This window comes from Scyliorhinus torazame, chromosome 2, assembly GCF_047496885.1.
Source record: "Scyliorhinus torazame isolate Kashiwa2021f chromosome 2, sScyTor2.1, whole genome shotgun sequence".
NCBI lineage: Eukaryota > Metazoa > Chordata > Chondrichthyes > Carcharhiniformes > Scyliorhinidae > Scyliorhinus > Scyliorhinus torazame.
In genome coordinates this window covers 208,002,554-208,020,965 of record NC_092708.1, presented here as the reverse complement: position 1 = coordinate 208,020,965, position 18,412 = coordinate 208,002,554, and the positions used below count along the sequence as shown (strand labels likewise).

The 18,412-nt window shown below is 43.3% G+C and overlaps 1 protein-coding gene across 4 annotated transcripts in view; it reads right to left on the bottom strand.

Annotated features, from left to right (window-relative positions):
- Window positions 1-780: 780 nt before the first annotated feature.
- bard1 (BRCA1 associated RING domain 1) overlaps window positions 781-18,412 on the bottom strand; it is a 317,511-nt gene continuing 299,879 nt past the window's right edge. For all 4 annotated transcript variants that reach the window (XM_072483151.1, XM_072483157.1, XM_072483165.1 and 1 more), the window contains 2 exons: window positions 10,256-10,359; window positions 781-1,670 (listed from right to left, as the gene is read on the bottom strand). In XM_072483151.1, the coding sequence (XP_072339252.1) occupies window positions 1,335-1,670; window positions 10,256-10,359 (440 nt within the window). In that variant the 3' untranslated portion in view covers window positions 781-1,334. The remainder of the gene's footprint in view (window positions 1,671-10,255; window positions 10,360-18,412) is intronic.

Here is an 18,412-nt window from a genome sequence, read left to right as displayed (position 1 = left end):
GAACGGTTCTCCCCCGGCAGAGTGATGTACAGTGCATCAGGAGCAGCACAGCACTGTGTCAGAAAGTTGTTGCAGTCACCTCAGTGTCTCTAGCCAACTGAGGCCAGCCTTGTGCACCCCACTCATTAGCAATCGGGGTTGAAGTTGACGCAATTTTCTGCCAGCAAGAAAAACCTGTCAGTGGGAAAAATAATCCACCATTGGGAGAATTGCAATGGGATTTTACCCCAGTGGGTTCCTGAAATTTTGGCTCCCTCCAGATTCACTGTGCCAACATACCACTCGTGCGCTGTGAAAATTCTGCCCATGGCTTCTACTGGCAGCAGGGTTAGTAAGCAGAGGACACAGATTTGGAATAATTGGTAAAAGAATCAGTGGGGAGATGCTAATTTACACGCATCATGTTACAATGATCTGGAGTGGCTGCCAAAGGAGGATGAAAGCAGATTTAATTCAAAAGGGAACTGGGTGCATCTTTAAAAAGGATACATTTGCAGGGCTCTGGGGTTGAGAACCGGCACAGACATAAATGGCCTCATTCCATGGTTTCCGATTCTACGGCTTTGCCTGAATTCATAACCTCTAAACACAGGGTAGTTTCCATTGTCCTGGCTGACTGGACCAGGCTAAACTGACAATACTGCTGATAATTATCCAGTAAGATGCTACAGGTGGAAGTTTGCTTGCACAGCTCTCCATCCTGAATGGAAGTGACCGACAATGATGATCCCAATTATCCGAAAATTATAGACCTGAGTAAATCAAGAACTGTTCCACAGATTTTATTGGATTATTTTATTGGTTTATTTAAACTGCTTTTCATTTCAGTGATATGGCAAGAGTCCGAGTGGTGGCCAGAAATAACTCTGGGACAATCCCTCATTACAAAGCACATGATTTGATAACTAGCATGTTAACAAAGAAAGGATTAGCACATACCTACAAATGCTGCCACACAGCACGTCTGGATTCAAGTTAAACAGATGTATTTCATTATTCTTTTCATGTTAAAACAAATTGAGTGTGGAAAAACGTGTAGAGCAAGAAATAAAATAAATCTTTTTATTGAATGAGCTTAATTTAGCGTAATGAATACTTAATGTGACAGTATAAGTGAAGTTAGCAGAGGAAGGTCATTATAAAGCAATTTTTACAGTGATTAGCTTAACCAAATTTTGACCCATAATTTTAATGCTGTTCACATTTTTTCTGAACTGTTTTTACATTTTAAAGCGTCTTTTTCACGTAATTTTGAATCAATAACATATAGATGCACATTATTTTGAGTCTTCATTTTATAAAATAAATCAACTCTTTTTATAGATATAATTCCATTACTGCTCAGGAACCAAGAGCAGTTCAAATGATTTCACACAGTCAATCAGCCATGTAGAATGGGTCGTCCACACTTTACCCAGCCTCACTTTCTCAGGCTTGTAATTACTGTCTTTGTCATAGATGATGTACTGCGTACAGAACGACTGATCTGAGCCAGGGAATGCATGGTAAGCAACAGTGTTGATGCTCTGAGTCACGTCGCTATCCGGCTTGGGCTGCCGGGCAAGGACCTGGCCACCACCAACCTTGACCAAATGAACAAGCTCTTCTTTCTTGCAATTTTTGAACGGCCCCATGAAGTAGAAGTGGCAGCCATCAAACAGCTTTGGCAGCTAACAGTCAAAAAAAAAATCAAAAACCCAGAAAACATGTGATTAGAAGTATGTGACAGCATGGGACAATGATTCATTACAATGCATTTCAACCTGTACCAGAAGCATGCACAGTACATAGTAAGGATCTGCAGAAAGAATTACTGCTCACACAGTAATAAAGTATTAGATTATGGAATGTCAGATGAATTTGCTTAAATAATATCAGCATTTTCCACATTCACCAACGTTGAACTATCGAACAAATATGAAGCAAGGGGCTCAGCTGTAATGATCTTAATTTCAATAATATTGCTCTTCCATGAAGGAGGTTATAAGCAATTTGCGCAAAATAGAACAGACTATGCCAGTACAGGAATAAATATGAATGATGAGGACGACAGAGAAGAGTAGGCATTCAGCCTTTCCAGCTCATACCATATTCAGGACTTAAGATTAAATTAAACAGAATTAAAACAGTAACACGCTATTTGGCCTGTGCTGGTGCTTATGTGTCTTACAAGCCTCCTCCCACTCAACTTCATCTCAGCCCCTTCAAAACGCCCTTCGATTCCCCCCTCCCCCAGTGTTTCACACATCCCTTAAATGTATCCACGGTATTCATCTCAGCGATTAACCCCACATTTTAACCACTCTCTGGGTGGAGACGTTTCTTCCAAATTCCCCAACTAGATTTATTAATGACTACTTATATTTATGGCCTCTAATTTTGATCTCACTCACAAATGGAAAATTTTCTCTGCGTGTACTCGATCAAACCCTTTTTAAAGACCTCCATCAGGTCAACCCTAAGATTGCTAAGATGACTTTTATTCCCCCCTCTTCTGAAGAATTAGTTATTTGCTTACTAGCTTTTTTCAAAATGCACTTATTGAAACTTTTGCTACTCCAGATGTACACTCACTCAACTAGCAAATCAAATTATCCCTATCTCAACTCCAGATTAAATAACATACTCTTCACTCTGTAATTACATGTCATTCTAGTATCAATATCGCATAAGATTTCATGAAATCCTTTCCCATCCCCCAGTCATTGGCCTAATTGCCAGGTTTCAGCAGAACTCTTAATTATATCCCTCTTGTTGGAGCATTTTAATTAACCACATAATTACATTCGATATCCTGAATGATTATAATGAAAAATTTAGGTTTGAGGACCAACACACATTGACTGTATTGGACATATTTGGCCAACTCGAATTACAATTTTTAAATTTGCCCTGGGTTCCCATTTGCCAGCAATTGATTACACAAGTAACAATTTCCTTATTCATCCTGTTTGGTTTTCAACTTGGCATGAAGTTGCTTGTGACAGACCTAATCAAACATAGATACCCATCTTCTCTACTGAGTCGTACTACACTCCGTATGCTTAACCCAATGTTTATGTCTATGTATTTACATTCTATATTTATCTTATGTCTGATGTTTTTCATGTATGGAACGATCTGCCTGGACTGTATGCAGAACAATACTTTTCTTTTTTTTAATAAACACTCTATTGATGTATTTTTGGTTTTACAACAATACAAACAATGTACATGAGTCTATAAACATAGTGCAAAAGCCTGCTTCCTCCCTTACAGGTCCCACCTTTATTAACCCCCTACTCTAAGCTAAACTAAACTAACCCCACCCCTCCTTCTGCTGATGATTAATTTTCCGCAAAGAAGTCGACGAACGGTTGCCACCTCCAGGCGAACCCTAACAGTGACCCTCTCAAGGTGAACTTGATTTTCTCCAAACAGAGAAAGCTAGCCATGTCAGATATCCAGGTCTCCGATTTCGGGGACTTTGAGTCCCTCCAAGCTAATAGTATCCGTCTCCGGGCTACCAGGGAAGCAAAGGCTAGAACATCTGCCTCTTTCTCCTCCTGAGAACAATACTTTTCACTGTACCTCGGTACACATGACAATAAATCTAAATCTAATCTAATCTAATCTATAGAACTTTGAAAGTTATGACCTGATACAATGGCTACACTGCTTTCATTCGTAAAAACATGCAAACTAAATAATCGAACATAAATCCAGCACTAGTTCAGATAGATAATTTTTACTCTAGGATGGGTTCAAATTTCTTCCTCTGAGGGGAGGCGGTGATGTTGTGGTAATGTCACTGCACTAGTAATCCAGAGGCCCAGGGTTCAAATTCCGCCATGCAACAGCCTGACATGTCATTCTCACCGAATCATAGCTTCCAGACAATATTCCAAACACCAAAGTCCTGTGTCTGTAGATAGAATGAGGTGACAGTAACCTGCTCCCCATTCTCAGCTCCTGACCTCATTACAGTCTTACATCAAACATGGGCAAAGGAGCTGAACTCAAGAGGTGAGGTAATAGTGACTGCTGAGGTAATAGTGACTGCCCTCAACATCAAGGCCTCATTTGGCCTTGCATGACTGAGCATGGCATCATAGTAATAATAATCTTTATTGTCACAAGCATTAACACTGCAATGAAGTTACTGTGAAAAGCCCTGAGTCGCTACATTCCGGCGCCTGTTCGGGTACACGGAGGGAGAATTCAGAATGTCCAATTCACCTAACAGCACGTTTTTCAGGACTTGTGGGAGGAAACCGGAGCACCCGGAGGAAACCCACGCAGACACGGGGGAGAACGTGCAGACTTCACACAGACAGTGACCCAGCCGGGAATCAAACCTGGGACCCTGGTGCGGTGAAGTCACAGAGCTAAACACTGTGCTACCGTGCTGCTCTCAAGGAGTCCTAGCAAAACTTGTCTCAATAGGAATCAGGGGAAAGCTTTTCATTAGTTGAAGTCATACCTGGCACGAAAGAAGATGGTTGTGGCTGCTTTCGGTCAATCATCTCAGTTCCAGGACATCACTGCAGGAGTTCCTTAACCCAAGCAGAGACCCAACCATCTCCAGCGACTTCATCAATTACCTTCCTTCTGTCATAAGTGCCTGCCACTTGGTAAAAGACCCGTTTATTCCTGCTCTTTGTTTCTTGTCTGCCAACCAGTTTTCTATCAATCTCAATACACTACCCCTAATCCCATGCACTATAATGTTACACACTATTCTTTTAAGTGGGGCCATGTTGGAAGCCTTCTGAAAGTCCAAATAAACCACATCTAAGGCTTCTTATCATTAACTCTATTAGTTAGATCCTCAAGGAATTCTTAGATTTGTCGAGCATGATTTCCCTTTCGTAAATCCAAGCTGACTTCGCCCGATCCTGCCACTGTTTCCCAAGTTCTCTGCCGTTAAATCTTTTATAATGGACTCTAGCATTTTCCCCACTAACAATGTCAGGCTGACTGGTCTACAAAGAGGTCAGAGACTAGAAATCTGTGGTGAGTAAATCATGTCCTGACTTTCCAAAGCCTGTCCACCATTTGCAAGGCCCAGGTAATGGAGTATGATGGAATACTCTCCACTTGCCTAGATGAGTGCTGCACCAAAGCAGCCCGCTTGTTTGGTATCCTATCCACCACCTTCAACATCTACTCCCTCAACCACTGGCACACAGTGCAGCATGTAAAATCTATATGATGCACCGCAGCGACTCCCCAAGGTTCTTTCGTCAGCACCTTCTAAATCCATAGCTTCTACCACCTAGAAGGACAAAGGCAGAAGATGAAGGGAACAAGTTTCATAGATTATCATAGAATTCATAGAATTTACAGTGCAGAAGGAGGCCATTCGGCCCATCGAGTCTGCACCGGCTCTTGGAAAGAGCACCCTACCCAAAGTCAATGGCAATTATGATGCCATTAGGGCAATTATGATGCCATTAGACGTGACTTGGGGGGGGGGGGGGTAGGTTGGAGAAGTAGACTGCAAGTGTTGGGCACACTGGATAAGTGGAGCTTGTTCAAGGATCAGCTACTGCGTGTTCTTGATAAGTATGTACTGGTCAGGCAGGGAGGAAGGCTTAGAGCGAGGTAACCGTGGTTTACCAAAGAAGTGGAATCTCTTGTTAAGAGGAAGAAGGAGGCCTATGTGAAGATGAGGTGTGAAGTTTCAGTTGGGGCGATGGATAGTTACAAGGTAGCGAGGAAGGATCTAAAGAGAGAGCTAAGACGAGCAAGGAGGGGACATGAGAAGTATTTGCAGGTAGGATCAAGGAAAACCCAAAAGCTTTCTATAGGTATGTCAGGAATAAGCGAATGACTAGGGTAAGAGTAGGACCAGTCAAGGACAGGGATGGGAAGTTGTGTGTGGAGTCCGAAGAGATAGGCGAGATACTAAATGAATATTTTTCGTCAGTATTCACTCAGGAAAAAGATAATGTGGAGGAGAATGCGGAGACCCAGGCTATTAGAATAGATGGCATGGAGGTACGTAGGGAAGAGGTGATGGCAATTCTGGACAGGCTGAAAATAGATAAGTCCCCAGGGCCTGATAGGGTTTATCCTAGGATTCTCTGGGAGGCCAGGGAAGAGATTGCTGGACCTTTGGCTTTGATTTTTATGTCATCATTGGCTACAGGAATAGTGCCAGAGGACTGGAGGATAGCAAATGTGGTCCCGTTGTTCAAAAAGGGGAGTACAGACAACCCTGGCAACGATAGACCGGTGAGCCACACGTCTGTAGTGGGTAAAGTCTTGGAGGGGATTATAAGAGACAAGATTTATAATCATCTAGATAGGAATAATATGATCAGGGATAGTCAGCATGGCTTTGTAAAGGGTAGGTCATGCCTCACAAACCTTATCCAGTTCTTTGAGAAGGTGACTGAACAGGTAGACGAGGGTAGAGCAGTTGATGTGGTGTATATGGATTTCAGTAAAGCGTTTGATAAGGTACCTCACGGTAGGCTATTGCAGAAAATACGGAGGCTGGGGATTGAGGGTGATTTAGAGATATGGATCAGAAATTGGCTAGCTGAAAGAAGACAGAGGGTGGTGGTTGATGGGAAATGTTCAGAATGGAGTTCAGTTACAAGTGGCGTACCACAAGGATCTGTTCTGGGGCCGTTGCTGTTTGTCATTTTTATCAATGACCTAGAGGAAGGCGCAGAAGGGTGGGTGAGTAAATTTGCAGACGACACTAAAGTCGGTGGTGTTGTCGACAGTGAGGAAGGATGTAGCAGGTTACAGAGGGACCTAGATAAGCTGCAGAGCTGGGCTGAGAGGTGGCAAATGGAGTTTAATGTTGAGAAGTGTGAGGTGATTCACTTTGGAAGGAATAACAGGAATGCGGAATATTTGGCTAATGGTAAAGTTCTTGGAAGTGTGGATGAGCAGAGGGATCTAGGTGTCCATGTACATAGATCCCTGAAAGTTGCCACCCAGGTTGATAGGTTTGTGAAGAAGGCCTATGGAGTGTTGGCCTTTATTGGTAGAGGGATTGAGTTCCGGAGTCAGGAGGTCATGTTGCAGCTGTACAAAACTCTGGTACGGCCGCATTTGGAGTATTGCGTACAGTTCTGGTCACCGCATTATAGGAAAGACGTGGAGGCTTTGGAGCGGGTGCAGAGGAGATTTACCAGGATGTTGCCTGGTATGGAGGGAAAATCTTATGAGGAAAGGCTGATGGACTTGAGGTTGTTTTCATTGGAGAGAAGAAGGTTAAGAGGAGACTTAATAGAGGCATACAAAATGATCAGGGGGTTAGATAGGGTGGACAGTGAGAGCCTTCTCCCGCGGATGGAAATGGCTGGCACGAGGGGACATAGCTTTAAACTGAGGGGTAATAGATATAGGACAGAGGTCAGAGGTAGGTTCTTTACGCAAAGAGTGGTGAGGCCGTGGAATGCCCTACCGGCAACAGTAGTGAACTTGCCAACATTGAGGGCATTTAAAAGTTTATTGGATAAGCATATGGATGATAATGGAATAGTGTAGGTTAGATGGCTTTTGGTTCGGTGCAACATCATGGGCCGAAGGGCCTGTACTGCGCTGTATCGTTCTATGTTCTATGTACCTCCACCCTATCCCCATAACCCAGTAACCCCACCCAGCACTAAGGGCAATTTTGGACACTAAGGGCAATTTATCATGGCCAATCCACCTAACCTGCACATCTTTGGACTGTGGGAGGAAACCGGAGCACCCGGAGGAAACCCACGCACACACGGGGAGGACGTGCAGACTCCGCACAGACAGTGACCCAAGCCGGAATCGAACCTGGGACCCTGGAGCTGTGAAGCAATTGTGCTATCCACAAGGCTACCGTGCTGCCCCTAAGTTCCCCTCCAAGCTACACGCCATTCTAACTTGGAAATATAATGCCATTCCGTCAGTCACTGGGTCAATATCCTGGAATATCCTCTCCCATAACCCATGGCACCTTCCCATGCAATCGCAGAAGGTGTAACACCTGCCCCTTTACCTCTTCCATGCTAAACATCCCAGGCACAGAACACTCATTCCAGGTTAAGCAGCGTTTCACTTGCACCTCTTTCAATCTGGTCTATTGCATTCGCCGCTCTCAAAGTGGTCTCCTCCATATCGGAGAGACCAAACTCAGACTGGGTGATCGCTTTGCTGAGCACCTTCGTTCTGTGGGCACTCAGGACCCTGACCTTCCTGTTGCTTGCCATTTTAACACAAGACCCTGCTCCCATGCCCACATGTCTGCCCGGCCTGGTGCAATGTTCCAGTGAAGCTCAACGCAAACTGGAGGAACATCTCATCTTCCAGTTAGGCACGCTACAGCCTTGCGGTCTCAACATCGAATTCAACAACTTCAGATGATTAGCTCTACCCCACCATTTGTTTTCATCCCATTCATTTTAACTGTCTTTTACCATTTCTTTCTCTCTTGTCTTTCTTTATATATATCTAACACCGCCCCCCCCCATCTTATCCACCTTTCCTTACCCTTTCTCCTCTTTGCTTCCCCCTTCCCCTCCCCCACATCTACATGTGTCCCAGTTTACCCTCTGATGTTAGTTTCTCTGCTGAATGGCCTTTAACACCTTTTGTCCTCTCTGGGGACTGCCATTAACATTCTTTCCCTGTGTTTTCTGTGGCTATTAGCATGCGGTTTCCCTGGGTTTCTGTGGCTATGACTTATCTTTCATTCTCACTCCACAGTATAAAGATTTCCCACTTTCTCTGTATTATAAGAAGTCTTACAATACCAGGTTAAAGTCCAACAGGTTTGTTTCAAATCATTAGCTTTCGGAGCGCAGCTCCTTCACCTGAGGTTCTACAAACCAGTTGTCTAGCCCACTGAGCTAAACCCGCCTTCACAGATAGCGTGTTCCTCATTCTAATCACTTTGTGTAAAGAAGGTTCGCCTGAACTACCTACTGGATTTATTAGTGACCATCTCATATTTATGGCGCCTAGTTTTGGACTCTCCAAAACGTGGGAACATTTTCTGTATCTCTGCCATATTGAACCCCTTCATCATTTTCAAAACCTCCATTTGGTTACCTTTCAGCCTTCACTTTGCTAGAGAAAAGGGCAGCACGGTAGCATTGTGGATAGCACAATTGCTTCACAGCTCCAGGGTCCCAGGTTCGATTCCGGCTTGGGTCACTGTCTGTGCGGAGTCTGCACATGCTCCCCGTGTGTGCGTGGGTTTCCTCCGGGTGCTCCGGTTTCCTCCCACAGTCCAAAGATGTGCAGGTTAGGTGGATTGGCCATGATAAATTGCCCTTAGTGTCCAAAATTGCCCTTAGTGTTGGGTGGGGTTACTGGGTTATGGGGCTAGGGTGGAGGTGTTGACCTTGGGTAGGGTGCTCTTTCCAAGAGCCGGTGCAGACTCGATGGGCCAAATGGCCTCCCTCTGCACTGTAAATTCTATGATAATCTATGAAAAGAACCTTAGCCTGCAGTATTTCTTGATTGCTATGAACTCTCAGTGCAACAAAGATTTATAAGGATGATACCAAAACGTTCTCCAGTGCCTAATCCTCTTCTAATATGGAGTTCAAAAATGGTGCATAGTACACAGTGTGATTTAACATAGGTCCTCTACAAATGCAATCTAACTCCTTCTCTTTGAATTGTTCCTGTGGAAATTAATCCCAGCACATTGTTTACACTTTTTATTGTATTTGCTTTATTTTAAGATGATTCTAAATGCATTTCTATCAATTCCCGCACAATCCAATGGATAACCTGGGCATTGGCCGAGTACAACGTAGCACTGGCCTGGGATGCAACTGCACCACAAATTGGATGAGATGGTCTCATGGAGGAGGAATCACACCACACTGTTTGAGTACAAGTGACAGTTTGATTGAAATGCACTGTCCAAGTTCTGCTGCCATTTTCATGTCATTGCATAATCCAAATTACTGCATCAATATAAAGCTGTCACTATGATTCCACAGTGGAAACCAGCATTGACAGAGATACAATTCCCAATGTCAAAGGGTAAAAAAAAGCTCATTAGATATTTTCATCAATCTGTTAGGGCATGTGTATAAACATACAGTGGTGCTATGGTACCCCAAAATCATTCTGATGACAAGCAGTTATGATTTTTTTTTTTTAAGCACAGTTCTCAAAAATCAGCTTTACAAGAATCAGTTTCAAATGCTGCAAAATGTGAGGTGAAAGAAAAATTTGACAGTTTAAAAAACAGAAATGGTGTTGTGACATTAAGTAATGTTGCAATATCCATCATTAGAGAAAAGGAGATTTGTGTTACCTGCTGCTCTTGGTTGAGTCGCCCACGTTTGGGACCATTTATACTGCTTATCTCATAGTCTTCTTCAGCAACTCTGTCACTGATCTCCAGGCAAGCTGTCACCCCTTGGCAATTGAGAGAAGAAAAATATTACTGTTAACGAGCATTAACGCCACATGGAAGCAATTCTCCCTAATACTTAGCACACACAATTGTGCTTTTCCTGTCAGTATACAAAGAAAGTGACACAGCAGAGTAAGCATATGTCATGGTAAAACCACTGTGCAACTATTCTGTGCAAAGAGCTCCTGTCCCCTTACTGGCAAAAAAAGACATGTTTTTATTCTAAAGGTGTACTTTAAATTTTTTTTTTCTTGCCATTACTTATTTGAAATATTTATACATGCATATGCCACTGTTAGATAAGGCATCAATCTGCCGACTGTAAGCTGGCAAAGCTTGGTTTACAGCCAAGCCTTGCGACAAGACACAGCAAAATAGAGGTCGTTGAACTGGCAATAACATGTTATTTAGCTTAATGCAATGCAAGTTGACTCAACAACCCTGCTGGTTAACATCTTGAGTTGACTGTAATTAATGGGGCCACAGGCAACTCTGATATTTCCCTCCCCCCGTTTCCTCAGGGTGCTTTGGGCAATACCTTAGTCTATGCAAATACAGTTGCTGAAAAATGCTAAAAATGTAGAGATTTTGGGTATAGAATTTAACGTCTGACTAAAGTAAAAACATGTGGTTCATAACAGACAGTCTTTTCTGGGACGAACATCAAGCAAAGTCATAGAGTCGTAGAGGTTTACAGCATGCAAACAGGAACTCCGGCCCAACTTGTCCATGCCGCCTAGTTTTTAACCACTAAACTAGTCCCAATTGCCCGCATTTGGCCCATATTGGTCTATACCCATCTTATCCAGCAAACTGTCAAAATGCTTTTTCAAAGACACAATTGTATCCGCCCCGACTATTGCATCTAGCAGTTCATTCCAGACACTCACCACTTGTGTGTGAAAAAATTGCCCCCTGGACCCTTTTGTATCTCTCCCCTCGCACCTTAAACCTATGCCCTCTATTTTTAGACTTCCTTACCTTTGGGAAAAGCTTATCTATGCCCTTCATTATTTTATAGACCTCTATAAGATCACCCCTATGCCTACTATATTCCAGGGGAAAAAGTCCCAGTCTATCCAGCCTCTCTTTAAAACTCAAACAATCAAGCATCCTAGTAAATCTTTTCTGCACTCTTTCTAGTTTAATCATGTCCTTTCTATAATAGGGTGACCAGGACAGTGCACATATTCCAAGTATGGCCGTACTAATGTCTTGGACAACTTGGACAACCGGTGCTCCGGTTTCCTCCCACAGTCCAAAGATGTGCAGGTTAGGTGGATTGACCATGCTAAATTGCCCTTAGTGTCCAAAATTGCCCTTAAGTGTTGGGTGGGGATAGGGTGGAGTTGTGGGCTTGGGTAGGGTGCTCTTTCCAATAGCCGGTGCAGACTCGATGGGCCAAATGGCCTCCTTCTGCACTGTAAATTCTATGAAACTTCAACTGAACAACTTCAACAAGACGTCCCAACTCCTGTGTTCAATATTCTGGCCAATAAAACCTGGCATGCTGAATGCCTTCTTCACCACCCTATCCACCTGTGACTCCACTTTCGAGGAGCTATGAAACTGTACTCCTCGATCTCTTTGTTCTATAACTCTCCCCAACACCGTACCACTAACTGAGTAGCTCCTGTCCCGATTCAATCTACCAAAATGCATCGCCTCACATTTATCTAATTCAAACTCCATCTGCCATTCATCGGCCCAATTAATCAAGATCCCATTGCAATCCTCGATAACCTTCTTCACTGTCCACTCTGCCACCAATCTTGGTGTCATCCGCAAACTTACTAACCATGCCTCCCAAGTTCTCATCCAAATCATTAATCTAAATAACAAATAATAGTGGACCCAGCACTGATTCCTGAGGCACACTACTGGTCACAGGCCTCCAGTTTGAAAAACAACCCTCTACAACCACCCTTCATCTTCTGTTGTCAAGCCAATTTTGTATCCAATTGGCTACCTCACCCTGGATCCCGTGAGATTTAACTGCATGTAACAACCTACCATGTGGTACTTTGTCAAAGGTCTTGCTAAAGTCCATGTAGACAACGTCGACTACACTGCCCTCATCTACCTTCTTGGTTACCCTTTCAAAAACTCAATCAAAATGTGAAACATGATTTTCCATTCACAAAGCGACAAAAGACGAGAGATAAAATTACAAACTCGGTCCTGGAAAGTTACTAAAAGTCTTCAATGAATTGTAGCAGAGAAAACATTTTATATTTAAAATAGAAAAGCCACGTTAACAGAACAAATGGGTTTTCATAAAATTATAACTGCATTAATGAACAACATTAAATATATTTATATTTAGAAAATGCCTTATTATAATTTTAAAGAATTTGAATAAACTAGCCCAAAACTAAAACATATTATTTACCTGAAGTCTGTTAAAATAATGAATTCAGGTTGAAACCTGATTTCCTTGAGTAAAGAAAATCGTGGATTGCTTTCATCTCCCCAGAGAGCCGAGCAGGAATTTTATACCTCTCTACAGCTGTTACACATACTAAAGCATTTTTGAAAAATAGCCATGTCAACAACAGAATTAATCAAGGGCTGGGTGAGAATAATTTGTTGCGTGAACGCACATGGAAAGAGTCCAGACTTACCCATTTGCATAAGGGAATAATGTCAAGCACTGACCCATTATTAATGATGTTTGTCAAAGAAATGGTGACTGTCACGAACTGTTGGGTTTTAATACCAGAGAGTGCTTGTCAGTCTTTTAAACTGACCTCACACCCCCATACAAATCGGCGTATGTGTGCTTTCATCTGCCCATTTTCTAGATGAAAGGTACAAGACTCAGGCTGAACAGAGAGCCTCATCAATGTACTCCAGTTTATTGGATATATCTCATGGTGTCAGGTGATCCTGACTTTGAGAGGTCAAATAACAACCTTAATTAGAAAATCATACAGAACAGGGGGCTATTCAGCCATCATGTCTGTGCCAGCTCTTTGAAACAATTATCTAATTATCTCTACTCCTCTTGTTCTTGCCCCACAGTCCTGCAGATCGCTTCTTTTCAGATATTATCCAATTCCATTTTTGAAAAACACTACTGAATCTACTTGTACCACCTTTTGTAGAATCATAGAATTTACAGCGCAGGAAACCATTCAGCCCATCAAGTCTGCACCAGTCCCTAGAAAGAGCACCCTACTCAAGCCCACGTCTCCACCCATCCCCATAACCCCACCTAATCTTTTGGACACTGAGGGGCAATTTAGCATGGCCAATCCACCTAACCTGCACATTTTGGACTGTAGGAGGAAACCGGAGGAAACCCACGCAGATATGGGGAGAAAGTGCAAACTCCACACAGTCACCCGAGGTCGGAATTCTACCTGGGTCCCTGGAGCAGTGAGGCAGCAGTGCTAACCACTGTGCCACCGTGACACCCGAGCCATTTTCAGGCATTGCATTCAAGATCATCATAATTCACTGCTTAAGAGAGAGTCTCACCTCGGGTCTATTGTCAGTTAGATAGAGACAAAGAATGCTGCAAACACTCAGCAAGGTCAGGCAAGGCCAATCAAAACTTATAATGACTACATATATTTAGTGAATTCAAAACAGATATACAGACGATATTTTGAACAGGTAGCACATTTACAAAAATTACAAACTTTTATGAATCTCCTCCACAAAATATGAACACTCTGAAGAGTCATTCGGACTCAAAATATTGACTCGGTTTCTCTCTCCACAGATGCTGCCAGACCTGAGTTTTCCCATCACTTTCTGTTTTTATGCTGAACATGAATGCAAGACGCCACCATAAAACAGGATTGTTTTACTTGTCACTGTAGAGCCCTTTGATGATCTCAAAAATCCAAAGCAGTTAATAACCAGTGAAGTACTCTTGTTACTGTTTCAATGTAAGAAATGTGGCAGCCAATTTGCACACAGCAAGATCACACAAGCAACAGTGTGATAATGACCAGGTTTCATATTTCATGGGCAGCATGGTAGCACAGTGGCTAGCACTGTGGCTTCACAGCGCCAGGGTCACAGGTTCGATTCCCTGCTGGGTCACTGTCTGTGTGGAGTCTGCACGTTCTCCCCGTGTTTGCGTGGGTTTCCTCTGGGTGCTCCGGTTTCCTTCCACAGTCCAAAGACGTGCAGGTTGGGTGGATTGGCCATGCTAAATTGCCCTTAGTGCCCAACAAGGTTAGGAGAGGTTATTGGGTTACGGGGATAGGGTGGAAGTGACGGCTTAAGTGGGTTGGTGCAGACTCGATGGACCAAATGTCCTCCTTCTGCACTGTATGTTCTATTATATATATATGTATTTATAAGTGATATGAGGAATAAATATTGACCAGGACATTGGAGAGAACAGCCCTACTCTTCCGTTAAATAGTGCAAGAGGATTATTTACATTCACCTGAGAGAGAACATGGGGTCTCTGTTTTATGTCTCATTTGAAAGCACCTCTCCACAGTGCAGCACTCCCTCAGTACTGCATTGGAACATCAATGAGATGTTGCACATACATTTTCAGGCATGTACTGTACCTCTGATGGCTGCAAATCAAATATAAATCTGCAACCTGTAGCTTCTAGCTAAAGAGATGTCTGCCTTAGCATCCACAAAGAATCATGGCCCTGCTCATTCATTCCTCAAATCTGAATCGTGTCTTCAACAAAGATATGGCATTCACCACAACTAGTTCCTATCTTTTAACTAATTGTCCATGTGGCTACTGCCCTTCTTCCCATTTCAATTTTCCCAACAAGCTTAATAGGTTTAACATATGCCTAAATACATCTAACAATGCTCCTACTCTCTTTAGGGCCCAAGGTTGGCATGAAATATGGACTGCAGCAGTTCAGGAAGGCGGCTCACCACCATCTTCACAGAGGTGCCCACATTCCATAACAAGAGAACTTAAAGCACGGTGCTGAATTTGTACCCTTTTCAATATCAGCACTAACTCATCTCTTATCTCGCACAGGTCCCACACAAAAAATATATATGTATGCGCATATTTCTCTCTCTGTCTGTCTTTCTCTGTCGCTTTGTGTTCTTTTCTCTCTGGGAGGGGGGAGATTGTGGTGTCCCCAGAGGAGGATGAACACTCTGAGGATGCACCATCACATGATTCAGGCACACATTCCAACAGGCCAGATATACAATTTGGTGGGCCTGCATTGGCAAGATAGGTTGGCACACAGCGAGGAGTAGATTGCATGAGCTGGAGACAATGACAGCAGTGGAGTGTCCACATTGGAGGGTTCAGGACCCTTCAAGTTCTGCTCAGCTGCATGTAGGTGCTGAGTCTTGGGGTCATCCATGGGGCAGCCACATGAAATGTGTATGCTTCTGTCAGCACATCCAGGGGCACCACTAAGGAAGGATTCGTGGACTCCATCACTAACATGAGTGCCAATGTCAATGGTATATTGATATTGTTAGGATATACAAGTGAAGGGCATTGTTTAATTAAGTACTTGGAACATATGTAAATATGGCATAAATTTGTTATTTATTTTTGTTCTGTTGTTTGACTGAAGAGTATAAACAGGGGATAGCTGGGACACTGTGCCTGTGAGGGAGGTCTGTGAGACTGAACCAAGTCAATAAACTCTCCCCCATAAATAAAAACTATCAACTTCATCCTGTTAACAGCCATGATTCTCTAGGCAGTGCTATTGGATAAATTGCTGGTCTTATTTCAATCAGACCTTTGCGCTGATCTCTGTCTCCATGAGAAAACGTGGCCACCTGCATGGAACATCAGATGCAACAGGCAACTGAATATATTCTGGCCAATAATGGTCTGCACACTATCTGCCAGTTTACACATTTACAGCAAAGCTTTGCTCTGGTGGCTCAACTCACCACTCACATGAAGCCAAATGCTCTCCTTCTGAGAAAGATGCCTTAGTTGCACTTGGGTGCTTATACTAATGCTAACGTAGTTATAATGATGTTTATTTCAATGAAGTAAAAACCACTCCTCATTTCCTTGGCCTCCATTTTGTTGTATTTCCCCATTCATTCTGAAAAGTAGCTTTAAGGAATGGTCAGCCGTTATGGAGCAAAGGGTCTGAATGTAATGGTTTTCTGCTCGATTGAGGTGTGGGTTGGTGGGTAGGGGTCTCAGGTTTGATGGTGACACTCTTAGATGGCTCCACAAGCACATATTAAGTATGGCATTTTTGGATGAGTGCATAACGGACTTCTCTGGTAGCTGGGTGCAGGCACCATGGTCACATCTAGCTCCTTCTCTAGAACATAGAACATTACAGTGCAGTACAGGCCCTTCGGCCCTCGATGTTGCGCCGACCTGTGAAACCACTCTAAAGCCCATCTACACTATTCCCTTATCGTCCATATGTCTATCCAATGACCATTTGAATGCTCTTGGTGTTGGCGAGTCCACTACTGTTGCAGGCAGGGCATTCCACGCCCTTACTACTCTTGAGGAAAGAACCTATCTCTGACATCTGTCTTATATCTATCTCCACTCAATTTAAAGCTATGTCCCCTCGTGCTAGACATCACCATCCGAGGTAAAAGGCTCTCACTGTCCACCCTATCTAATCCTCTGATCATCTTGTATGCCTCAATTAAGTCACCTTTTAACCTTCTTCTCTCTAACAAAAACAGCCTCAAGTCCCTCAGCCTTCCCTCAGCAGATCTTCCCTCCATACCAGGCAACATTCTGGTAAATCTCCTCTGCACCCTTTCCAATGCTTCCACATCCTTCCTATAATGCGGCGACCAGAATTGCACGCAATACTCCAAATGCGGCCGCACCTAAGTTTTTTACAGTTGCAACATGACCTCATGGCTCCAAAACTCAATTCCTCTACCAATAAAAGCTAACACACCGTACGCCTTCTTAACAACCCTCTCAACCTGGGTGGCAACTTTCAGGGATCTATGTACATGGACACCGAGATCTCTCTGCTCATCCACACTGCCAAGAATCTTACCATTAGTCCAGTAATCGGTCTTCTTGTTATTCCTTCCAAAATGAATCACCTCGCACTTTTCTGATATAAAATTCCATTTGCCACCTCTCAGCCCAGCGCTGCAGCTGATCTATGTCCCTCTGTAACTTGTAACATCCTTCCGCACTGTCCACAACTCCACCGACTTTAGTGTCATCTGCAAATTTACTCACCCATCCTTCTATGCCCTCCTCCAGGTCATTTATAAAAATGACAAACAGCAGTGGCCCCAAAACAGATCCTTGTGGTACACCACTAGTAACTGGACTTCAGTCTGAACATCACCCATCAACCACCACCCTTTGTCTTCTTCCAGCTAGCCAATTTCTTATCCAAACTGCTAAATCACCCTGAATCCCATGCCTCTGTATTTTCTGCAGTAGCCTACCGTGGGGAACCTTATCGAACATTTTACTGAAATCCATATTCACCACATCAACTGCTTTACCCTCATCCACCTGTTTGGTCACCTTCTCAAAGAACTCTATAAGGTTTGTGAGGCACGACCTACCCTTCACAAAACCACATTGACGATCTCTAATCAAATTATTCCTTTCCAGATGATTATACATCCTATCTCTTATAAACCTTTCCAAGACTTTGCCCACAACAGAAGTAAGGCTCACTGGTCTATAGTTACCGGGGTTATCTCTACTCCCCTTCTTGAACAAGGGGACAACATTTGCTATCCTCCAGTCTTCTGGCACTATTCCTGTAGACAAAGATGACTTAAAGATCAAAGCCAAAGGCTCCTCCTCCCTAGCTTCCCACAGAATCCTAGGATTAATCCCATCCGGCCCAGGGGACTTTTCTATTTTCACACTTTCCAGAATTGCTAACACCTCCTTATGAACCTCAAGTCCTTCTAGTCTAGTAGCCTGAATCTCAGTATTCTCCTCGACAACATTGTCTTTTTCCTGTGTGAATACTGACAAAAAATATTCATTAAGCACCTCTCCTATCTCCTCGGACTCCATGCACAACTTCCCACCACTGTTCTTGACTGGCCCTACTCTTACCCTAGTCATTCTTTTATTCCTGACATATCTATAGAAAGCTTTAGGGTTATCCT